This window comes from Panthera pardus, unplaced genomic scaffold (genome assembly GCF_024362965.1).
Source record: "Panthera pardus isolate Hobbes unplaced genomic scaffold, ASM2436296v1 HiC_scaffold_16, whole genome shotgun sequence".
NCBI classification, from domain to species: domain Eukaryota; kingdom Metazoa; phylum Chordata; class Mammalia; order Carnivora; family Felidae; genus Panthera; species Panthera pardus.
Window position 1 is genome coordinate 93,175,920 of NW_026526721.1, and position 25,869 is coordinate 93,201,788.

Below are 25,869 nucleotides of genomic sequence, written 5' to 3' on the forward strand. Positions count from 1 at the left end.
GTGAGAACAGCTCAGAGCGTGGAGTTTGCTTCAGATTCTGTGTCTCCCTCTCTCTCTGCCCCTTCCCAACTTGTGCTCTGTCTCTCTCTTGCTCTCAAAAATAAATAAACATTAAAAAAAAAAAATTTTTTTTTAAAGAATATCCTTGATTGTGGTAAGGACTACACAAATCAACATACACACAAATGAATCCGTGGGAAGTTGGTGTAATCTGAGTAAACTCTGGATTGTACCAATGTTAATTCCTGGTTTTGAGACTATACTATAGCCATGCAAGATGTTACCATTAGGCAAAACTTGATCAAACATACATGGGATCTCCACGTACTTTTTTCTCCCGAGTTTCTTGTGAATTTATAATTATTGCAAGTTTAAAAAATGCTTTTTTAAATACCAGGAGCTTTAGAACTCAAGATGTTGAGTTCAAATTCTAGATCTGCTACTTAACTACTGTGGATACCTTACTTGGCCATTCTGAACTTTTGTTTCTTCACCTTTTCAATAAGGATAATGAATATTAGCTGGCAGCTTAATGAGAATTAGAAAGGGGAAAAAAGTATTTCATCTTCAATAAATGGGACCAGATGGCAAAATATTTTTCAAAATTCATTCCATATATGGTATTGCTCATATGATTAAGTCACAGACTCTACCTACAACTTTTTGCAATCCATTTGTAAATGTGACTTTTCTTATTTGTAGACAAAATTAGGTTTTACACTTAAGAACATTATTAGAGCAATAGCCATGCCACCACGTACATTAGAATATTGAGGACAAATAAACTTTCAATAGTCCATAAACTGATGAAATAAACCTCAAAAGGTTAAGCAAACATTCTACAAGGGAAAGCGATTTGACCTGGAATTTGATACGGTTCACTGCCACATCAAGATCAAACAGATTAATTAGCTGCTTTAACCAAATAAATTCCAGTTGCTCTGGAAAAGGAGCACTGAAATAAAATTCCAAAAATCAGCAACGGCCAGATTTCACCACAGAACCACCGCTTCCACAGCAAGGCCTTCCGGGTTTGACCAGCAAACAATGTACAGACCCATTCCAGATCTGGGCCGGCAGGGTGGCTACGTCGGGCCTGCCCCATTGCCTCCCGCAGTATAATGGACATCCCTGTGCCCGTCCCTTGCTGGCAGCCTCTGTGAGGGCCCACCCGCTGTAGGCTGCCCATGCTACCAGCAATTCTGCACCCAACCCTGAGCACCCACTTCCTCCTGCAAGACCAGGATGGAGCCCCTTGGCCAAGCTGCCACTGGGGCTAGGTGGCTGATGGCGGGAACAATAGCAACTCTTAACCAGACGTGGTCAGACAGTACATGGGGAAGGGATGGACAAAAGACGAGACACCAGACAAATGATGGCCTAAGTTCTCTTTTTTTCTCGAAATAAGGGTATTACTTGATGCAACTGATGACAGCAAAACATACGAAGTTAATAAAGACTTTTTTTTTTTTAAATAAAGAAAAGAGACTTGCTAATGTGGCTCGGCAAAGACTCTGAAGTTTCATTTCAACAAAGAGTGTCCTGAAAATGTGTAATGCACAAATTATCTCATTACCATCACACAAAAGAATGAGCACTCCCACTACCCTGGCGTCCTACTCACAGTCGTATTTGAAGAAGAGACTTACCAAGAACATTTGGAAATAAGAGTCTCTGGATATTCCCCCCCCCCCCCCCCCAGTATGAGTTGCGAGAAAAAGAGCAGATAATTACATAGACAGCTCCCCTGCCACTGAAACAGGACCAACATATAAAGCTGTCTCTCCCCTTCTAGTCCTGCCCACAGCGTAAGCCTAGCCCAAAACAACAGCAATAAAACATCATAAATGATTTGGGGTAACTTTCTAATTCCACCGGTGTATGGCCTATGAAAAACATATCAAAGCCTCTGTAAAGAAAATCAGAGGACTTGACTGAAAACGTAAATAGACCGATTATTCTACACTTAGTATGCCATCGTCTCCATGTCCCTCTTATCTTGCTGGCTTTTCCTGAGAATTCATTTGCTACGGGCAGAGGTTTCTGTTTTACTGAGCCGAGAGGGGTAACCTGGAGAGCAAAAGAGGAAAGTGGCTTATAGGGGAGAAGAAACACTCCAAAATATGGCCAATATAAAGGATTTCCAAAATGTGCTGTAAATACAAGTCCACCCACCTAGTAGACTTGAAGGTGATGGAGGAAAGCCAATGCTGAAGCAGGAATGGGATCCACACGCTGGGCCTGAATCTGCCTCAGCTTTGCTCCATAATCGAGGGTAAACAACCCACCAAACTGATTCAAGGGAATCACATAAGTGAAGGAATGATACGCCAGGAACTAAGAGTTACACCGCATGCCAAAAGCCACCCACCAATCACACAGGGATGCTACAACGATAAAGGAAAACAGGTATCAAATCGCTTGGCCATCTCCAGAGGCCTCAAGGAGAGCAACTCCTAGGAGCCTAAAAGAGCAAGAGGGCTTTTTGAAAAACCGAGAAAGCTCTCCCCATCTCTGTGGCAGATGGGCTCCACATTCTCCCTATCGCTTGGGCTAAGTATTTGAGGGTCATCGCCGACTTTCTCTTTGTAACTTTCCCATTTCTGTAATGTAAACCATCCTGAAAAACGTAAGCCATGCTGCAACAGCACTGATGGCTCTTCCTTTCAAAGGTTTCCCCTCATCTGCAATCCTGATGCCATTCCACATTCACCTCATACCTAGAGCGGGGACGCCATCGGGGTCACACTCCACGATTTCTAGCTCTCTAGACTACAAATACATCTAACAGCATGGTGTGTCTACTAGCCATACTGGAGGCAGGGAGACCAGGAGAGGCTACTGTCACAACAGCTGAGAGATTATGAAAGCTCAAAAGCAGGAGACAAAGAACACAACTTTTATTCTAAGACACCTTGAAAGTCGCTGTAGTATCACCTAACCGACTGGCCTGTCTGAAAGGCAAAATGTTCTTATGTATAAAACGAGACAGGTGTATCAGCTCAGTGGCTTTTCAATGTATGTGTGTTCGGAGCACAGGGTGGCCAGGGGAGACGTTCTGAGGGCCGCCACCAGAAGGATGAGCAGGTATCCCTGAGGCCTCTCCGCGCCCCTCCCCCGCCACCACCCCGACTGCCCACTGTTGCTAAAAGTGGAGGTTCCACGTAAGACTAACTAAAGAAAAGGCTCTACAATAACCTTTGGAAACGGTGGAAGCCACGGAAGGTCTAAATCAGACCGAAGTCCCATCTCAATCTGAAATTCCAGGACTTGACTTTTTTGGCCCCTTTATAAGGCAAAAGGAGCTGTACTCGGAGCTTTTCAAGGAAGCAATTCAAAGCAGCAGGCGGTGGACGCAACAGGCCGACACTGAGCATCAGACGGGATCCTGGCAGCGCGGGTGCGGACGCGGACACCATGCGGCGGGATTTGCTCCTCCGCGGCCCCTCACGGCCCCTTCCTCCAGTTCCTACCAAGCTGAAACAGCTGTTGCCACCAAGGCACAAACTACAGTTTGCCTCTGCTTCGTCTGCAGGCCAGGCCTGGGAGCTCGCATGCCCACCGGCCTGTGCAAGAGCGCGGCAAGGGCAGGCTGCAGGCTGCGGCCCGGTCAGGCCTTCTGAAGCCTCCCCTCAGATGTCTGCGGTGCCCTGGGTCTCACCCCAGAAGTTAGCTCCCGCTGATAAGAAACCCCTCCTATGGCCAAACAAATCACCACTCCTGTTTTTCTTCCTCCTCCTCCCTTCCTATAAAAAAGGGTGTCTTTTAAGTATATCTAGAAGGAAACCCGAACAGCTAGGCGCTTTCCCCTCTTAATTTGTTCCTTATCCCGCTGGTGATTCATGCCTTCGGCCGCTCCTCCCTCAGCACACTGAGGCGGCTCTGTTCTGCTCGGTTGTGGGAGGCCACGTCAGCAGGAAACAGCACCGGCTGCCAGGTCACATTCAAGACTGTCTGGAGCAAGTCAGCGTGCAGCACCCGCAGGACAGAGGCTGCTCTATGGTTTCTCCCGAGCGAAGGGAGCGCTCGGCCTGGAAAGAAAGGCCGGCCTCCGAGCGCCACAACAACACAAGCTTGGGGGAGGCTCCAAGCCCCCGACGGGTTGCTTTCCCCCATTTCTAAATGTTCCCCAAATATTTCCAATTATAGTGTTTGGTTTCCCTTCTCCTTCTTTTCTTAGAGGGCTTACTGTACTGCCTCCAGATTCATATTTGGAAAAGGCTGCCACCAGCCAAATCAAACTTCGTCGTGGCTTTCTGGCTCCTGAGTCCGACAGAGGAAAACTCTGCAACCAATCTCAGCAGCCCCGACATGCATTGAATCAGGACGGAAAACCTGACCTAAGGGGCTGACACACAAAGGGGTCACTGCGGGTCTTTTCTCTTCTAAAAATGCACAGTAAAAACAATAAACAAATAAGGCGTGCCAGATGTCATCGTGGTATCTCACAGGACAGATTTATGACAACTAGCAGACAGACCTGCACAAAGAGACCCAAGGAATAGAGGACAATACAGTGGTCCCCCTTATCCAAGGTTTTGCACGGCAGCCTTCGTTACCCACCAAGCAGACGACCCTCCTTCTGACCCATCCTGAGAAGGTCAACGGCAGCCTAATGCCAGGCCACAGGGTCTGTGCCATTCACGCCATTTCACCTCATCGTGTGGGTATTTTATCACCTCACATCATCACAAGAAGGAGGAGTACAGAACAAGATATATTGAGATATCATACAACTTTCGGTTTGATATTTTGCACAACTTTTGTACAGCATATTGTTATAATTATTCTAATTTATTATTAGTCATTGTCATTAATCTCTTACTGTGCCCAATCCATAAATTCAACTTTATCATAGGAATGCAGGCATAGGAAAAAACATAGTACGTACAGGGTTTGGTATGATCTGCGGTTCAGGCATCCACTGGGAATCTTAAAATATATCCCAGTGGAGAGGGGTGGGGGTGGGGGGTCCTACTGTACCATATTTTAAGTAGTCAGTCTAGTAAAATCAATCCTGCTCAGGTAAACCAACATGATTAAGGTTAACATGCTAAAATAGCACGGTTCCTATGCGCCTAGGGTACCAAAAGTTTCTTGATCTGTTGCAAATTAGAACAGGGATTCTGTAAAAAGAACAAATGTGGTCCCCCCCCTCCAGAAACGTCCTCAGTTGAGGGCTTTCCCCTCTACTCTTGGAAGGTCTTCTTAAGCGGACAGCCCAAAAGTCAAATCTTTCTCCTCAAAAACACTATGTGTGCTGAAGAAAACATCCCTTCCCATGGAGAGCAGTAACAGAAGAAACAAGGACAGAAAGAAAGTGAAGACAGAGTGGTTCAGGACATGGAGAAGGGGGTGTTAAGGAGAGAAGCAGCACAGGATGGAGGGCAGAGAGTGATACACACGAACACTGCAAGGACGTGGCAAAGGCAGTCTGATCCCATCAGCTCTGGAAGGCACTGAGTTACCACGCAGAGAGGTGTTAAGTGCCCTAACACATGCGCACACACAAACCCTAATGCAAAAGGGACTATGTAGCTTCCAACAGGAGTCTATAGGAATAGAAGCATTAGGAACAACCCAGAGACAGAAGAAAACCACACAGAGCCAGGACACTACATGTGGCTACAGCACTAACTTTTCCATGAGGAACTGGAGACTAAAAATCAAATGTTCTAGGTAGAGATTTAGTGACATAAAAAGTACTCTCTTAATCTTTAGCCATTCATAAAATGAACAACAGTACATCTAAGCTGAGCATCACCTCATCAAACCTGGTCTTCACAGAGGAACAGAGTATCTTAAGTGGATCTCACCAGTACCTCCTTATGGGAGAGAAACTGAGTTTAACTGGCTACCACAGGTTTTACATGTAACACTTTCACCAAAGAAAAATACTCAGATGCCCTGATAAACTACAGGAAAGCTTTAAACTCCTCTCAAAAATAAAAACTACCAAACCTCATATACTGCTTATATACCTGGAATAAATTTAAATTAGATCTTATGCAAGGAAGGTATTTAGAGGGAGATGGTCCAGATTCAAAGGTAACATGGTTAACATTCACGGTAGGCCAAAAAACACAAACCAACAAAAAAGGTGGGGGGCAGAGACAAGTCGCCAGGACTAAATGTTTTCCACATAAATGTTAGAGGCACATAAGAACCAGACTATATCATTTTTAATAGGATAATGCTGTAAAAACCAGCACACGGATGAACCACAGAGGAGCTCTGAAAATCTTACCAAAAACCTAAAGTGAAACCCAAAGTGAAAATCTTACCAGAAGTTTTAGACAAAACAGAACCCACCCAAGTGGTAACAATGGCAAACATGTACACACATACAGTGTGTGTGTGTGTGTGTGTGTGTTCAAACACATATAGGCATTAAAAAAAAATGAGCCTTCTGGCATAATGAGACAGACATTTGGTGAGAAGCTAAAACTAACAAAGAGTATCGCAAGATTATGGTTTGTAGATAAATGCTCGAGGACAGATCTAGAAGGAATAGTGTTTAAACAAATTGGTCACATTCCTATAACTGAAAAGTAAATAGAATAGTAAGTTTCTCCAATTTTTACACACACAAGCGTACATGAAATGATTATGCAACACAGAATTAGGAAAACCCCGTATCAATTTGTGATTTTTAAAGACCTGATTGGGGTGGGGCGCCTGGGTGGCTCAGTAGGTTGAGCGTCCGACTTCGGCTCGGTCACGATCTCCCAGCTTGTGAGTTCAAGCCCCGAGTCAGGCTCTGTGCGGACAGCTCAGAGCCTGGACCCTGCTTCGGCTTCTGTGTTCTCCCTCTCTCTCTGCCCCTAACCCACTCTTATTCTGTCTCTCTCTCAAAAATAAATAAACATTAAAAAATAATAATAATAAAGACCTGATTAAATCTGGAAGAGAAATTAAAAACTAAATTAGTGTATCTCATTGGTTCCAAGTAACTTCTCTTTCCTCATTTTAACATCTGAAAAAGGAAAGCATTTTACATTAATGGCAAGTCATTATTCAAGGATGGTTGTCTCCTGTTTTGTGGAGATACATAAAATAATGACATATTCTCAAAATCAATGGCATTCTAGATTGAGTAATATGACCACAAATAATCCTAAGAAACCAAAGCAAAAAGGACAAGCATGGGTGGTGTCCTATAGATGAGAGACCAGCGGCAAGGCAATGCCATCGGGTTCACGGACAAGAGGCAGGCACAGGATGGGAGCCAAGACAGACCCTTTACGGTAGCTGTGGTACGCCTAAGATGAGAAAGCATCGCTTTTTGTGCCCTTAGGAATTCCGCCACTCACAAATAATTCAATACCTTAAATAGCAGATGACATACAAATAAAACCCACCCAGTGCTCTAACAAATGCAATGTAAACTAATGAGAACTCAATCTTAAGAAATATACTAGGTAGTGGGGGTGGTTCAGTTGGTTAAGCCTCTGACTTCGGCTCAGGTCATGATCTCACAGTTAGTGAGTTTGAGCCCTGCATCAGGCTCCGTGCTGACAGCTCCGAGCCTGGAGCCTGCTTCGGACCCTGTGTCTCCCTCTCTCTCTGCCCCTCCGCTGCTCAAACTGCCTCTCTCTGGCTTTCAAAAATAAACATTAAAAAAAAATTTTTTTTTAAACATATACTGTACCAGTTACACCATAATCTCTGGAGGCAGCGACTAGAGCATGACTTGTTTTAAATCCCAGGTGAGGGGCACCTGGGTAGCTCAGTCGGTTAAGCGTCCGACTTCGGCTGGGGTCATGATCTCGCGGTCCATGGGTTCGAGCCCCGCGTCAGGCTCTGTGCTGACAGCTCAGAGCCTGGAGCCTGTTTCAGATTCTGTGTCTCCCTCTTTCTCTGACCCTCCCCTGTTCATGCTCTCTCTCTGTCTCAAAAATAAATGTTAAAAAAAATAAATTAATCAAAAAAATAAAAATAAAAAAATAAAAGCTTTTAAATCCCGGGTGATTCCATTGTGAAGGAACGATCACACCAGCGATGTCCATGTATGTCTACCATATGCCAGATGCTTCCCATTTTAATTTTTTTTTTTAGTAAGTTTATTTACTTATTTTGAGAGAGAGAGTGTGTGTGTGTGTGTGTGTGTGAGTGAGCCAGGGTCAGAGAAAGAGGGAGATGGAGAATCTTAAGCAGGCTCCTAGCTGCCAGTGCAGAGTCTGTCACGGGGCTTGAACTCACAAAACCACGAGATCATGACCTGAACTGAAACCAAGACTCGCACACTCACCCAGCGGTGCCACCCAGGTGCCTCAATGCTTTACATGTTAAAATGTGCCAATTACCAACTGAGAAGCTACTAAAAACTGGTGCCAGGTACCACGACAGTAACAGAACTTTGCTGTTTTCTGCGGTTTTGTTTTTTGTTTTGTTTTGACTTTTTTTCTTTCTTCTTTATTAATGGAGTGTCCCAGATGTCCCTATCATCTTGTTCAGAGGACTACAGAACCTAGAAAAGCTGTTGCTGCTATTGATGCGTAACATACTGCTACTGATCTTTTTATGAAAATACAAACATATGCATACACACACATATTATATATATGTATTTTTGGAAACTTTAGCTGTGCTGTCAACTTTGGGAAAAGTATCTCAGTTGTACAGTGTTGGGTTGGCAAACTACAGAAATTAACAGCCATACTGGTCTAGAAATATTAAACAATTTTTTCCATTTGTACAGGGGTAATGCACTGTATTATATACGTAAAGTCTTATCTACATTGGTTTGATTATAGAAATTAATAAAACATTCTCTAAACTTAAAAAATATGTGGCAATTATTAAAACAAGAAAAAAACTATCCTGGGTAATTTTCTTTCCCTTTTTTTTGTTCCTAGTCAAGATTAACTTAATGCTAATAAAATTTCAGAGAAATTCTTGTAGTACCTAAAGAGTCTCAAATGATAATTTAACATCTCACTTGCAAAGAGAAAATCCTAGATAATTAAGCTCTTGAAATCTGCCCACACTCGAACCTATTTAAGAGCTTAGTCTTTTCATGAAAATTAGGAACATATAAGTGGCAGAGAATTCTAGAGGAATTAAAGTGAGAGAGGAATGAACACTGAACAGTAAGAAGAATTTTAGACATGATCTGGTCCAATCCTCTTATTCTCAGGTGAGGAAAGCGAGGTTCCGATCACTGGAACTAGAGTGAATGGGAACGGAGTTAAATTTGTATCAGGGGGACTCTTCCTCTAATCAGAGCCACAAGGTTTTGTCAGGTTTCTTCATTTAAGAGGGAGGAGGAAAAGTAACAATATAATCAGCTGATTTTTACCTTAGGAGTTCAAGTCTAGTGACCTTGGATGTGAACCTAAGTCAACAACAACAAAAAGCTGCACAACACAGAGGGTCTGTGAAAGGTGCACAGTTAAGATTTGTATCGACAAAGGGAAACAAGCTTGACATAAATTTAAAGAGGTCAGGTTGGCAAGGCTATTCCACCCTTCCTGTTGAGCCATTCCCTACATCTCCTAAATACATTACCCAGAGCCACTTTTCAGCACTCTGGCTCAAATGTGAAAGAATCTCATTTTCTCCAGAGTCTGTTCTGTGGTTAATTACTTGCCTTCTGACCACCCCGGGTAAAGCCAAGAAACAGGTAGAATGCACCTGTTGTTCTTGAGTTCCATCTGAGATGGAGGCTGGCATTCTATTCACCTCGGAGGAATGTTAATTGCTGATACCAGCATGACAGGTGCAATGAGGAGTAGAAAAATGATCAATGAATTCAAGTCACAGAACAGCAGCAGAACTCATCTAGAGATCATGAGAAAAGCTCTTCAAGAGCTGTAACTTTAATTACTAATAATCGGTCTGGAATTCAGTTTGACCCTTGAAACAGATTTTTAAAACAAGGCACAAAGTTCTGAGTTCCTACAATGATGCCCTGTCCACCAGAGGGGGAAAAAAAAAAGAATATGTATAATCCTGTTTTCCACGTTACTATGGAGTCATTCACCAACCCCAAATGCCTCCCATGGCTTGTTTCTCCTCTCTTCTCCAGGCACCGTTCCTGGACCATTACTGGTGTGCAACCCTATCTATTTTGAATTCTGAGTCACTTCCTTTCCCCCCCAGTTTTATGCTTTAAAACCTGCCTATTTCGTTAGAAGATACATGCTGAAGCCAACTTCCATATGGGTCTACCTATGTTTACCCTCCCGCTTTTGGCTTTTTCTTTTACTATGTACAACACAGCTAACTGGTGAAAGAAATGTACTTGCTTATTACCTGATCTGTTCAGAATAGTTTCCTAACTCGGTGATCCCCACACGCACGTAATGCTATTCATTAAACTTTAAAACATTCCTAGGATATCTTTGGCAATCATAGTCTCATTATGCGGGAATGGAGGCACAAAGAAAGAGGAATTCCTGATAAAATGGCAATGGAGTTAGAGACGTAAACTGAAAGACGGTTTACAAACAAATCCTTTGAAAACAGAGTCCCTGATGCAAATGTCAGGTCTTTAAAATTCCAGGAGACAAAGGGGAAAAAATTTCAGACCAAGAAAAAAATTTTACCTTTGAGCTTATGATTGAAGAGTTTAAGCCGATTCTTTCTCATTTTTCTGCATTCACGTGGATTTTTTTTGCCCCTTTTGTGACCAAACTGAATCCCAAGAGTTCTCTCTTTCAAGTGCGCTACCCTTACAGTTTTCCTTACAAGTGCCCTTCACCTACCTCACCTCAGTTGTTCTCAAAGCCTGGTCCCAGAACCGAAAACATCAGGATCACCTGGGAACTCCTCAGAAATGCAAATCATCAGCACACCCTACCCCCAACCCGAACCCGAACCCCTGGGGTTGGTACCAGCAATGTGTGTTTTAACAACCCTCCCTGTTAAAGTTATTGGTAATGACCTGCACCTGACACCAGATACAATCCCTTGGATTCACGTACGCTGTGGGACGACCGGAGTCAAATACCAAGGTGTTTCCTGGACACTTCCCCCATTCGAGGTAGTAGGTACAATCTAGAACGAAGGACACAAAGAGGGGAAGCAACAGTGCTTCCCCAATTCTTTCATAAAGTCAAGCAGAAACAGGGTAAAAGCAGCTTCTGCAAGCACCAAGTGGTCAGATGGTTCTTTTCTCACTTTTTCCAACCTCATCCACCCTAAGCAATCTTAGCTGTTCTGAGCAATTCTGAATTTTAGTGTACAACAGGTGAACAAATATTGTGTTTACATCTAAAGAGAGAGAAAACAAATCTGTACCCTGCGGAGATCAAATTTCTCTTTGATGGCCCTTGTTTGAGGCCAATTTTAGTTAACAGGATTAATAAACACAACCTCCGTGTAGTTTCCTTAGTAAGTATCCGAATACAAAATAAAAGATCTTTAAGCACTTTGAAAAACTGCAAAACTTCCTCAAGAACACTAACCTGAATGAAATGGACAGACAAGGGTCACAGTATGTGCAGTGTAATGTTCTAGGGGAAACATGGCCTAGGAGTTTAAGCTAGCCTGAGGATTCGGTTAAGCAGCGATTCTCAATCTCCACTGCGATTAACATCAACTGTGAAACTTTTCAAAACGACTAATGCCCAGGCCTTACCCACCTACAATCTGACAGTTTCCTAAAATTAACCCAAAGATCGACCGCATTTATTTTGTTATATTGTTTTTTTAAGTTCCCTGGGTCCTCTGATGAGCAAAATTTACAAATCACCACATTAATACTACCAGCTTTAAAATTCTGGGGGAAAATAAAGAAATAAATATTAAAAACAATAATAAAATTCTGAGATGTCAGAGATGTTATTTACTTTAAGCACATGATGCAAGAACTAGGTCACTTAAAATGTGAATACTTGACTCACAGAATAAAAACTGTCTTGATCATTAACTAAGAATAATTAACTAGGGGTGCCTGGGTTAAGCGTCAGACTCTTGCTTTTGGCTCAGGTCGTGATCTCACGGTTTCATGAGTTTGAGCCCTGCATCGGGCTCTGTGCTGACTTTGCAGAGCCTGCTTGGGATTCTCTCTCTCCCTCTCTCTGCCCCCACCCCTGTTCACTCTCTCTCTCTCTCAAAATAAATAAACTTTAAGGGAAAAAAAAAAAGGAATAAATTAACCAAGTTAATTCAGATCTTAATTTCTAATTTATGGGATAACATACCGTGCTTCGGCTGTATTCTATACTTTATTAATATTTTATAACTATTTCATGCTTATACTCCAAGACAACTTAAGTATAGAGATTGATTACACTACTTGCAAAGACCTCACTGCTTCTCTGTTGGTACAGTAGGCACAGAAAATCAACGCTGCTGGATGTAGCATGAGACCCATTGAACCGATGTTGCAAGATCCAATCCTCAAGAACCAAAATAATCCAACCCTGGAACCTGTTAAAGACTGGGCACGTCAAGAAAAGGACAAGCAAACCAGAGTTTAACAGGACATTTACATGAGGTGCGTGTATATATTCACTTTAATGAGAACTGCAAAACAAGACATAAAATTCACGTGGCCAGTCCTCTCACAGAATAACATTTTCACTCAAAAATACACTAATAGGGGCACCTGTTGGTTGGCTCAGTCGGTTAGCATCCAACTTCGACTCAGGTCATGATCTCATGGTCCGTGAGTTCGAACCCCACATCCGGCTCTGTGCTGACAGCTCGGGCCTGGAGCCTGTTTTGGATTCTGCTTCTCCCTCTCTCTCTGCACCTCACCTCCCCCAGCTCGTGCACATACGCACGCTCTCTCTCTCTCTCTCAAATATAAACATTAAAATTTTTTTTTAAATACACTAAGAATAATGCTTATATTTTGATCTTAAGTTTCTACTCCTATTCCTAAAGACTTTTCTTCCCTTGATGCTGTACCTCCATTTCTTGTCAGTTTAGAATAGAAATTACAATTCGGTAATGATGGGAAGCTCTTCAAATTAAGTCAAAATGTGGAAACTCCTATAGCCAGAAAGTTACCACAAAACTAGTGTTAATTCTGGCTCTACAATGCAACATATAAAGTTTCCATAAAGGTGCCACAGTTAAATCATGAAATGCTTCCACTTTAACTCAAGACACAGAAAGACTTGAAAAAAAAACTTTTCTCTCCAAATTGCAAAAGGAGGGTCAGGGAGGGGAGAGGAGGTTACATTGAACCACATAAGAAATGTGGGTATATTCAAAGAACCCCAAACCAAACATCATAAAGGAAAGTCACTGATCTGGGCAATTCTGAGGCCAGCTTTCTCCACATTTGGATGGGCCCAGAAAGAAGCATTAAAACATCCTCCCCCCCACCTTTTACCCAGCAGTCTTCACATCCTCAAAAAACAGTGCGCAACATACCTTCCGAGTCACTGAAAAGTGTCCTCAGAGAAGCGACAGCCAAGCTGACAAGCAGAAAAAAGTTATTTACTTTTTTTTTTAACTTTGCCTTCTCATCCTGTTTTGTTCATCCTGTTGCTTGTCCAATTGGGATGGAAGGAGTACAAAATATTCATTAAAGGAAAAAAGTTTTTCCCAAAGAGCAGATTCCATCTATCTTAGAGACATGTCCAATTCATCTAGCACCCACCACTCATTCCATCCCTTCACTGGGCTCGCACCGGTCAGCAAGTCATGACCACCTCCCTAAGCACCTGATTGCCGTTCCCACTGCACTTGCCACCACCAGCCCCCCTGCCCACACCAGGCTCTCCTGGCCTCCTTCCTGCCTGCTCTTCCCTGCTGCCCATCTCCCCACTTCCCTCCCTCTCCTCTTAGACCACAATGGCGGTAGACAAAGAGAAAAATTACTCCATTTAATGCAGTGACCAGACTCATTTGCAACTAAAAGTGTACTCTATCTATTCCTGGGTGTGACACAGAGTTTGAGAGTTGACTCCTGCAGATAAATGCGGTAATTTTTAACCACACGAAGACATTTATAAAACATTAATGAGTAATCTACATGAAAATATTTGCTAATAACACAAAAAATAAAGTTGGTCTTTTACTATTAAAGAGCCTTAAAAATATTTTCCGAGATGTTCCCAGCCTCCTCCCCACAAAAGGAAACAAATTACCAGAAGAATGAATAATCATTCCTTCACCCTTTTTACAGATAAGTGGACCTAACCCATATACCTAATGGACTTTGTCAGAAGGGCTGGGTGTTTCTGAAAAGCACTCTTCCCTTCATTCATTATCTTAATTTGAAAAACTAAGAGCACATATAATTAAGTACAATAACAAACAAAAAGGAAAAAGAATCTCTGTGAATTAACTCAGAATTTTCCCATCACTTTGACATGGATTTTTAGCAGTTTATTAGTAAATGACATTCTTTATTCTGAATGCCTAGCAGGTGCTGGAAAGGCACTGGGATACACAGATCACCAGATCTGATCCCTGGTCTTGAGAACCCTACCCTTTGAAGAACCCTTTACAGTTTCTTTTGAAGACACTTCCGACATGACAGTTTCCGTTTCAAGTTGTAAGAGTAAAAACTACAGAAAGAAAAAAGCAAGACCCAAAAGACTACAAGCTGTGAAATAAAATGTGGCAGACAAGTGAGGTAATGGGACACCATTTGCTCTTCTGAATTATCGGACATCCAAAGAACTGCGACATTTAAGCAACTCCAAGCAGTGGTACCTTCAGAAATGGCATTTTAACCATTGTTTAACAAGTCTGAAAGGCAAAAGGGCACACAAGCTAAATTCCCATCGTAAAATTTTTGAATGTGTTATTTTGGAGCATGATGACAAGAATGTGAAGACATCTAAAAAATCCTAACCAGGGGCACCTGGGTGGCCCAGTCAGTTAAGCGTCCGACTTCAACTCAGGCCATGATCTCACGGCTCCTGGGTTCAAGCCCCACATCGGGCTCTGTGCTGACAGTTCAGAAGATGTGTCTTCAAAAGAAACCTGCAGCCTGCTTCGGATTCTGTGTCTCCCTCTTTCTCTGCCTTTCCCCTGCTTGTGTGCTGTGTACCCCCCCCCCCGAAAATAAACATTAAAAAAATAGAAAGAAAGAAAGAAAGAAAGAAAGAAAGAAAGAAAGAAAGAAAGAAAGAAAGAAAGAAAGAATCCTAGCCAATCACACAAGTTCACATGGGTTTTCCTGGAATACTTTAAATTTTTTTTTTTTTAACGTTTATTTATTTTTGGGACAGAGAGAGACAGAGCATGAATGGGGAAGGGGGAGAGAGAGAGGGAGACAAAGAATCAGAAGCAGGCTCTAGGCTCTGAGCCATCAGCCCAGAGCCCGACGCGGGGCTCGAACTCACGAACCGCGAGATCGTGACCTGAGCCGAAGTCGGACGCTCAACCGACTGAGCCACCCAGGCGCCCCACCTGGAATACTTTAAAATGGCAGGTAACAAAAATGAAGAGTTATTCAATGTCTGGCCATAATGGAAACTGGGGGCCTAACATGGTTCTTATTTACTGGAACCTTACAATGACCCAGAAGCTAAGTGCTTTCTACACAGTATGTCATTTGATCCTCAGGGTAACCCTTCAAGGTGGATACTGTCATTCCTATTCCACAGATAGGAAAACAGAGGAATAGAGAAGTAACTGATTTTACGATCTACAAGATGCAAGGAATTTCTAAGCCAGGTAATCTCACTCCAAAGCCCATAAAGACCTACCCATATGCCTTACAGCCCTTCGGTACTGCCGAAAAGGAGGACACACGAAATAAAGATTAAAAGTAGCATGAAATTTGGGATACCTGCCTAGCCCAGTGGTACAGCAACATAACTCTTGATCTCAGGGTCAGGGGTGCCAGACCCACGTTGGGTGTGGTGTCTACTTAGATAAATACATTTTAATTTATTTGAAAGTAGCATGGGATTTAATTGAAATGTAAAAGGCAAGGCATACCCAGAGGAACTGCTTTACAGGCCTGTCTGAATATGGCTGCTCAGGCATGCTCTGAGAGTTAACTATTTATTACTCCCAAGAAAAGCAACAGCTGAGGCTTGAACTACAGCAGAGCTTACCTTAAATGAGTGGAACAGCGGGCCCGTGGTCTTCTCCACAACCTACGTCTGAACAATACATACATTCCCATAAACGTTTGTCAGAAACGTCTGATCTGTTGCCATCACCATCAACCCCACGAAAGCAAGGCTAGAGTAAGTAGGCAGTAAAATGAAGGCTAGACCTTCCACTGATTTCCAGGAGTCAGCTAATCAAGTCCCTGCACACAATTTATCACATCTCCTTAGAACAAAAAAAGATCAGCAAACCTGTGTATATTGCTAGATAATGGTGGTGGTGGTGGTGGTGATGAAGGCCCTTACAATGGATTATCTCACAACTTTATTGGATAGGTATTAGTATCATCCCCACTTTCAGAGAGAAAAACTGAGGCTAAGGGATTAAGCATTCGCTAGCAAACAACCAGGGATCACACTACATAGCCTTTCCTCTTAGAGCATCCTCCTTATAAATGCTAACTAATCAAATCACAAAACTTTCCTTGGAGAAAAAAAGGCCAAAGAAAGTCCGACGATGGAACGTTAGGTGAAGTTTTTGTCTTAACTGTGTAAATGTAAGAACAGATGTAAACAATCGAGATAACTGGCAAGGGCAGAAGAAGGACAGAAAGAAGCAGATACACTGGGTACCTCCGTGGAGACGGACTTTACACCTCTTGGGAAGCGACATAGTTTGGCACTGATGCAACCGAGTCTCATGACATTACTCAATCCCGGCATGATGACAGCTGCATGGACGATCACACACCTTCCTCCTACCCCTTCCATGACCTGTACTTTCTCTTCTAGGCCCATCAATACTTGCCAGCCCTTGCAGAGACAACCCTACTGGTCAACTTCCAGTTGCTCAGCAGCAAGCTATGGTCTGAAGGAGGCCTAGCAGGTCCCCTTATGGAATGCCCGTTCACAACATATGTCTGTGCACGTCTATGTATGACAGCAAAGCCAAATCATCACGTTCAAAGTAAAGCTCCCAAACATTTCAGAGATCGGGTATACTCCAAAATGCTAACAGTTATTTTTGACCAATATCACACACACACACACAGGCAAAACCGCTTTGTCCGGAAGCTGACATCTAAGAGCTATACGATGGACTGGCAAGCTGATGGAGCAAGTCCAAGTTTTCCTAGAAACTCAGACCTTCCCAGCTTAGAACCTCACTGAAGGACTGTGAACCCTCCCTCACCGAATACAGTTTGGGATCAATCAGAAAGACACGCAGGACACTGGGGCTAGTCTGGGCAATTCTAAAAGATTTTCAAGTGAGGCCTAACTCTTCACGTAACATTTCAGATAAGCGATCACTCACAAACCGCCCCCCGCCCCACGTTCCCCATGCCCCTATTGCGAAAGAAATGCGTTTTTAAGGCAGTTTCTCACACAGAAAAGTGGCTCTCAAAATCCTAGTCTTATAATAAGAAAAAAAAAATTTCCACTTATATATAATACATTCTACAAATAAACACAGTCCAATAACAATTACGTGTTCAGTGTAATGAAAGTTTGTAAAGATTCAGAAGAAAGTAAGGCACTCACATAAAATTAATTTCACTCTCAAACCATGCAAATATTTTTGATGAAAAACTTGTTTGCAGATGTAAGCCAAGGCAAGGGTTCAATCAACCTCAGAAGACCGACTTCACTTGTCACAGGTCTTCTCCCTTGGTTCTAAGCCAGTAAAACAAGAATTTCTCATTTATATGCAGAGTCTGCTTTAAAGGAGTAGACCATATAGACGCTTTGCTTGTGAAATTATAGTCTGCCTCAACTTGTAAACCCCAGCTCTGACACCACTCATGTCGTTTCTCGATACACAAAGCAAGAGACAGCGAGAGTCCCCTTGGACCTGTCATAAAATTCCTAACAAGAATGACAGGTCAGTGTTTTAATGTGCCAAACAAGTCTAATAAATGCACTTAAGGCACCAAATGAGGGAATTAAAAAAAAAAAAAAAAAAAAAAAGTAACATTAAAGTCCCTGTGGCGGTCTGGGTGCTGAATCATACAAGGATGGGAGGGGGGTGGGAGACAATCGAGGAGATTCAGAAATGTGGAACCGCTCTCAATGGTGTCATTCACGGAGCCCCCGAGCAGAGCGTGGTGTTCATCAATGAGACAGTTCCCACACTCAGTGGAGCAGGAGGAGAATGAGACACAGAACTGAAGAAGGCTTGCAGAGAATAAGTAGGGGAGGGAACGTTCCATACTCTGATGGCAGCCAAGTTACAGCCATGTCGGGGCAGGGGTCTCCTGTTCACCTCCTACCACACGTTCTGCTGTCGTTTCACAGTCTCAACTCCCTGGACACAAGTGAGTGGAGTAAACCGCATGTGTAAAAGGCATCTAAGTTATTTTGGGCAGAAAACATTAACAATTGGGTTATCTCTAAATAGTATTCTTTATTAAATTAATGGTGCTTCCCAAGCATTTTACTTTAATCTGTCTTTTCTCCTATCACCATGACATCCACCTGTTTTCTTCAGGCTCACGATCTGTATATAAGTCTTAAAACACAAATAAAAACTGAAGTTGTAATATATTGTATGAAAGTACTTGAGATTCTAAACATGTTTCTCTAAAGGAAACTGATTAGCTTCAATGATCCAACATTTTTGAAAAGTGGACGTCCTTCTACAGAGACATTAGAGACCACAAAAAGTATTGAACTAAACATTTTTAAGCTCCCAGCACAATAATAACATTTTAAAAAATCATCACACCTAATGGGATGCCAGAGCCAGTCAAGGATCTAGTTAATAATTACTAAGAGGCTGCTGGGGCGCCTGGGTGACTCAGTCGGTTGAGCATCCTGCTTCGGCTCAGGTCATGATCTCACAGTTTGAGTTCGAGCCCCGTGTCTGGCGTTCTGCTCTCAGTGCAGAGCCTACTTCAGATCTTCCGTCTCCCCCTCTCTTTGCCCTTACCCTACTCATGTGCTCGCTCTCTCTCTCTCACACATACAAATAATAAAAGCATTTTTAAAAAGTCCCTTAAAAGAGGCTGTGCGGCTGGCAGGTAGGGTGAGGACACTGGGTCACGACTGAGTTCACAGTCTAATTCAAGAGCTAAAGAAAGGTACCCACAGATCATCAGGCTGTTCCAGGCAATGCCACCTCTACCTGCTCCTCCAGGAATGCAGAGGTCATAATGGAATGGAGTGGTCCAGTAGGGCTCCTGGAGGAGACAGACCCAGAGCCCTAAAGGAAGTAGAGTATTTGTTTTGGCTGCAGGATTTTACAGAGAACAGAGAAATGGCCCAGATAAAAAGATGGCATGTGTGGACAGGAAGGAAGGCTGCGATGCCAGCACCTCAGCCCAGACATGGATATGAAAATAATAGGAGAGACCTGCAGCTGCCCTCTATTAATTCCTGAATTTAAGCAAAGGCAAGACTTCATATTGATTGCTTTTCCCCCTGACAATTGGCTCTTTATACTTTCATCTGGCCTAAGAAAGAAAAATCTTTTGTCTAGGGTGCCATAGGTACATTGCTGCCTCCAAGTGAGAATAAACTATGACCTTTTGTGGCCCCTTCAAGACCTATGATTCATGCTCCATGGAAAATATTGAGAAATATTCCATTAGAAATGAATTTGCTTTCACAGCAAATTGTACGTTTCCTGTGTTTTTCTTCCTTCATTATCACCAAGGACATTCTCATGAAAACAAAGTCTTGTTTTCCCCCCGAGTAACCATATTCTTTATATTGATTTGCTTTGACTCAGCAAACTGCCTTTTCGTGGCATCACAATGAGCTTCTGGTGTCTTTCTAGTGATGTCATAAATGTCCTATAGAGAAAATCAGTAGGCTAACAAACTCAAGTAAAGAAGGTTGACGTCATATGGTGTAATTTCAGAGTTTCCAGGAAAGCCTCACAACCAACCGCGCTCCCTACCCCTAATCCCCTCCACTCCCAACAGCAATCCCTAACCCGCTGAAATAGTAGTGTTGAAATAGCAAAGTTACTAAGCTGCCAGTTTCAACCGTGGTATAAGCAATAGTTATGACTTCAAACTTTCCAGAAAGGCCACAACCAACACCCTCTCAAACACCCCCAAAAAACCACCTCCCCACCTGCCGGCTGCTGTTGAAAGACCACAACTAGAACTTTATTCTCTTCATTTCAATCTCTAGCAAAATGCAAACACTTCTTTCAGAAGCCCCCCATTACAATAAAATTCCTTTTCAGATCTTTTCCTACTAGGTCTTTAAAAGGTAACCAAGAGAAGCTGCCTCCCGCATTACTGGTCCTCTCCCCTAATACCCCCTCCTCTTACAGCAGCTGGAACTGGAAGCCCCACCTGGCTCAGCCCAACCCAACTCTGGGCCCAGTCCTAACTTTGGGCAGAAACAATTTCAGGAATTCTAAATCAGTACTCCTGTGTCACACTCTCTGCTCTTAGTTCCATTAGCAGGACGTCTGTCTTCTTCCATAGACCCAGTCTCTACCACATGCTTTTGCTCTGCAAACCACCTGTACTTCATCCTGGCCATCTGAGTACTCATCCTGGTATCCTACCCAGAATCCTGTTATTTTAGAACAGAAACCTACCTTGCTCTTGTCACATGCCCAAAGGGAACGGAGTCCTACTACTGCGGCTCCCTGATGTAAAGCCACGGAGCAAGGCAATAAGGAGCTCATGCTCTCCAATCAGACATACAAGGGGTGAAAACTCAACTCTGCCTCTTTTGAATCTTGTGTATTTAAATTAACCTGCATGAGCCTCAGCCTTATGTATACTATCATATCCATTAAATGAGAGAATACAAAGCCTAGCCTGAGAACTAAATAAGTATTAGCAACAACAGGGATGTAGATTGCAGTGAAAGGATAAAAATGTTACAATTTGTGTTGGAATTTACAAATATAGTGCTCATTCCCACATTCTGTGTTGATATGCTCTACCCACGTGGAGTGAAGCATTCACTCACACTGGAACTCGACAGAAGGCTTATTTGTGGGGGACGCTCAGGGACCGTCTATTATACAACAGTGACAGTCCCTGGGTCTGGACTCCAGGTTCCTTTCAGCTCCTGGTTCCTTTCAGCTCCTGCAGTTCATCCTGCTGCCCCAGGGCTTCCCAAGCCCTACCCAACCACTTGGTTCCCTCTCCTGGTCTCTCACATCCTGTGTCATTTCAATTAATTGGGCCAGGTACCACCATGCCCCACAAATAGATAACCATAGTAGCTGGGGGTTCAGAAGAGAGCAAAGGATAGGAAGGCTGGGGAAGCCAAAGATAAATGGCTCCAAAACTCTGCTTTAGTCAAAGACATTTCTGAAATCACTGGAAGAGGTGTTAATGTCACTTATCTCCAAGTATCATCATGAATAAATACAATGCTCCAACTGTGAACAGAGTGATATACTTGTAACGTTCCCGGCAGAGTATACCAGTTACTGACATGAACTAAAAAGAAAAAAAGTGGGGGAGATGCTAACTAGATGAGCACGCGCGCGCGCACACACACACACACACACACACACACACAGAGGCATGCATGCATGCACAGACTTTAGACACAGAACAATAAAAGCAGGTGGCACAAAAGAGTGGATTTCATATATGTTGATCTACTCAGCAATTTGCTTTTTATAGATTATATTGAACACACTCGAGTTGTAGAGGAACACAGTCTACCTGCCAATTCATTCATGGGGCTCCAATGTGACCATGACCAGAAGCTCAAATGCTTTCTTACTGAACTGAAAATACTGGGTTCGTTCTATGTAGGTGAAATGACTTTTTACCGAATTTTTCTAGAGTGATTTTTTTTTTTAAAGACAGTGGATCTTGAGGTTTTATTTGTTGACAGTATCTGTTTATTACAGAATTATAAGTACATAGAAGATTCTGTATCTCATACTATTTTAATGTATTTATTTCCTTTCTTCTTTTACCTGAAGTTTCTTTGTATGGTTCATCACCAAAGCCTAGATTCAGTTTTTAAATGCTTTAGAACACCAAAGATCAATTTCAGGAACATAATGGTCAGAGAAATGCAATCGGTAAAAATCATTAATAGAATGGTTAAGTCATTTCAGATTAACTGCAATTAAAATTCATTAGGCTTGAATCTTTGAAAATACACTCATTTCTCCAAAAGTAGAAGGTTTTTTTCCCCTAAATTTTGTTCTCATAGGTACAAAACCAAGTAGCAAAACCACAAAGCAGCATGCTCTGCTATTAAACAAAGCAATAGAAAAACCACCCTTTTTCCATGCAGCTCATTATGGGAAACTAAAACTAAAGGGCATTTCCCTTCATTCATTTATATACTGGTGAACAAGTCCAGAAATTAAAAATAAGGCCTCTGGTCAGATTCTAGTCCAGCCAATAACCTAGTATTGAATTTGCCATTACAGACAAATCCCTACAATCCCAATCACTGCCAAGAAGAGCTGTCACAAACAGTGTCCTCCCACATGGTAGAGTTTACAGGCAAACTACAGATCTGGATTGAGCTTCCCACACGGAACTCTACCTAAGTCACTTCTTTCCAAAGTGAACTATAGAGAGGAGGCATTGTCTTACACAACTAGAAATTAAATGAAATGCCCTAGGAGCTGTACTGAAAGAACTACACCCAAGGAGTGTCACCCTACACCTGGAACTTACTTAGATGACAAGATTCTGGACTCGGGGTTGATGCTGTAACAGAGAACTTGGAAGGGAGTATTTTGCATATGGAGGAACATAATTTACTAGGGGCAGAGGGAAGACCGGGGCGAGCAGCTCTTAAAGAGCCTCCAATGATTCCCTCCTGCCAGTGCTCCCACCCTGTGCAATTCCCTTTCTCGAGTGGGCGGGACCTAGTACTGCCCTCTTGCCCTCTAGTTGCTGCTCTGATGAAGCCAGCTGCCACGTGCAGAAGCCACTTAGCGAGGAACTGAGTGAAGCCTCCCGCCAATAGCCCACAAAAACCTAGATCTTGCCAACAACCACTCAAGCCAGCCTGGAAACAGACTGACCCTTAGCCATGCCTCCCAATGACTGTGGCTCTAGCCCCCACCTGTATTTCAGCATCTTGAGAGGCCTGGGGCCGTGGGACACAGTGAAACTGTGCCTAAATCCCTGACCCACAAAAACTGAGATGATCAACGTTGTTGTCTTATGCCACTAAATTTTAGAGTCCTCTGTTAATCAGTAGCAAATAACAGACACTTCATACAGACTTTACCTCTAAAAACATCATCTGGTTAGCATCACAATATATATTTGAAATTTTTATCTACTTTGAACAAGTTTGTGTTCTCAGCTGAGAATTTAAAGTCTTTCAAAACCTCAACATTTTCCAAATTCCATAATATATTAACATACTGCAAGCTTTCCCAAGTTAAATCAATTCACGTAAAAGCCGACAGAATACCAGAGGCATTTTGATTTTGTCCCTTACACATCACAGGCCTGCATCAGCAGTAAGGAGACCCTATTTTACAGAAGGATAAAAAAGTTTTTAAAAAATCCAAGATAAATTTTACTTCTGGAAAAGAACATGCCGACACAAAGAAAAACTTTACTTCCTTAAAACAATAAATAAAGGAGAAACCCCTCTGATTACAAGGCTTACAGAAACTTCCTTACCTTGAATGCACTGAAGCGTTCCATCCTCCGCTCTTATTGTAAAAGTCTCACCTGGATTAACTTGAACGAGAATGACCTGCCAAAATAACACATTAATTTCAGTTTAATACTAGAGCATCTGGGGTTTCTCTTCAACGGTTTTATTACTTGAATTTATGTACTAGACAGGAAGTATGTGGCACGGAATCCTGTATAAACACAAAACTTAGGATACGTCTTAGACCTGGTTCAAATTTAAGGGGGAGAAGTACGTGCATTTGAATTTAGCTAAGTGAATTCTCCCGTGTTGTTTATGATGTTATGTACCCTAAAAACTCAATTTTTTTTCTTTCACACAATTCCTTCTTTTCTTTCACTAATTTAGAAACAACAGATATAGAAGAAAAAAGACCAGAAACTATACTTATAAAGGAAAATGGCACAGAGAAATATAGTTCTGGCCTAAACACTATTGTATACTGTTCCCAAGTGTCCATTACTGACCTGGGTTATAGGATTCTACTGTGTAAACAAAGAAAGCAATTTATAAGAAAAATGTTTGGAAGATCTAGAAATAATGATACACACTATAAAATAAATGAATAATATCACAAATCAGCCTCAAACTCTCAAATCTTTAAGTCTATTATCTAAATGTCAGTGAACATAAATATTTAATATTAGCAGACAACTTCCAAGACTAGACCAAGCACAGCAATGGCAAAGTATGTTCTTTCAAGAGCCTTACAGTTTTAGCTCTAATCTAGTTCCTTTAGGTAACAAAAGAAAAAAAAAATCACTAATTTATATCTAAATACAAATTAAAAGATGTAATCCAAGCTGAAAACCTGTACTTGAAAATCATCATGTGCAAGGTTAACACTATTAAAATAATTACTGTACATTTCTGGAAACTGAAAGGATGTCAGGGTCATATTCATCTTCTAGCTCTCGGGGCAAGCCTTGTCCCTCCCTGCATTGAAACCATCAAGCATACCGTTCCCTCTGCCTGTAATAATCTTCCTGTCGTCCTTCACTGCCTACCACCCACCTTACTCCTTGCCTGACCACCTAATGCCTATTCATTCTTGTCAGCTTAAGAAGTATCGTCTGCTGGGGCACCTGGCTGGCTCAGCCGGTGGAGGATTGTTACTCTTGATCTTGGGGTTGTGGGTTTGAGCCCCACGTTGGGCGTAGAGATTACTTAAAAATAAAATCTAAAAAAAACCCAAACCAAACAAAAGAAAAGTGGCATTTGCCTCTCAGGACAGGTTGGGTCTCCCACCATATGGTCTCGCGCGCGCACACACACACACACACACACACACACACACACACACACCCCTACACTTCTCCTTCCTAGAATTTACAACTGCAATTAATTAAGCCATTATTTTAGGGTCTGTCCTTCTTTCTTTAACATTGGCTCTAGAAATACAAGGCCTGGCATAAAAGAAGTATTCAAAACTGTACCTGGCATAGAGTATGTGCTTGATAACCATTTCTATTTAAGGAATGAAAGTCTGAAAACATAAAGGAAAAACGATCGCAAACAATTATTTTAACTTAGAAATTAAGCTTTCATAATGTTCACCCTAAAAAGATAACATTATTTACTGTATGTACCATAATTTACGTTTGGTAAAAATGTTTGAGATCAAAGCTGTTTGATCTTTAAAAACTAAACCTTTAATATCCATGTATTTTCCTTCTTCTAATAATTCCCCACAGAAGACACTGCTGGGATATTGTAATTATTTAAATCAGGAAATACATTAGCTGGAGAAAACAAGATCATTCAGGGAAAAGCAGTCCAAGTTTCATCCCTGGTGCTTCTCATTATCTTGAATTATAACGGTGGTTTCAAGGCAATTTATTTTTCCTGTACGGTAACTGTGTCAATAATCTTTCAGTCTTAAGTATTCAAATTCTCACCAATGTAAACACACTGTGCCATTTTAAGAACTCAAAAGGAAATCCCTTCAGATCTCCATAGAGAGATTAAAACATTTCAATTGCTTTCTTGAAACTGAGCTTTTAAAGTCATTCTTAACATGAAAATAGTTTTGATTTAACTTTATTTTCACATAAACATAGGACATAACTCGACTACAATGGAATACAAAAAGACACTCCAACAAAGAAAGTTCCCTAGGTCTTTTTAAAAGTCCTTAGACCAATTCCAACATCACTGTAATACAGCAGAATCCATTTGCTTATGTGGAACCTCTTGGGATAAGACATATACTACATGCCTGTAGAATTAGTTAGTTGGAGGAAAAAAAAAAAAAAAATCAAAGGACACCAAGACTCTGCCCAGATAT

At 42.1% G+C, this 25,869-nt stretch overlaps 1 protein-coding gene across 6 annotated transcripts in view; it reads right to left on the reverse strand.

Moving 5' to 3' along the window:
• The window catches only part of FNDC3B (fibronectin type III domain containing 3B), a 358,808-nt gene that overhangs the window by 234,950 nt on the left and 97,989 nt on the right, over positions 1-25,869 (reverse strand). For 3 of the 6 annotated variants that reach the window (XM_053903637.1, XM_019463180.2, XM_019463181.2), the window contains exon 3: positions 23,567-23,642. The exons of the other annotated variants lie outside the window; for them this stretch is intronic. In XM_053903637.1, the coding sequence (XP_053759612.1) occupies positions 23,567-23,642 (76 nt within the window). The remainder of the gene's footprint in view (positions 1-23,566; positions 23,643-25,869) is intronic. 6 annotated transcript variants of the gene reach the window in all.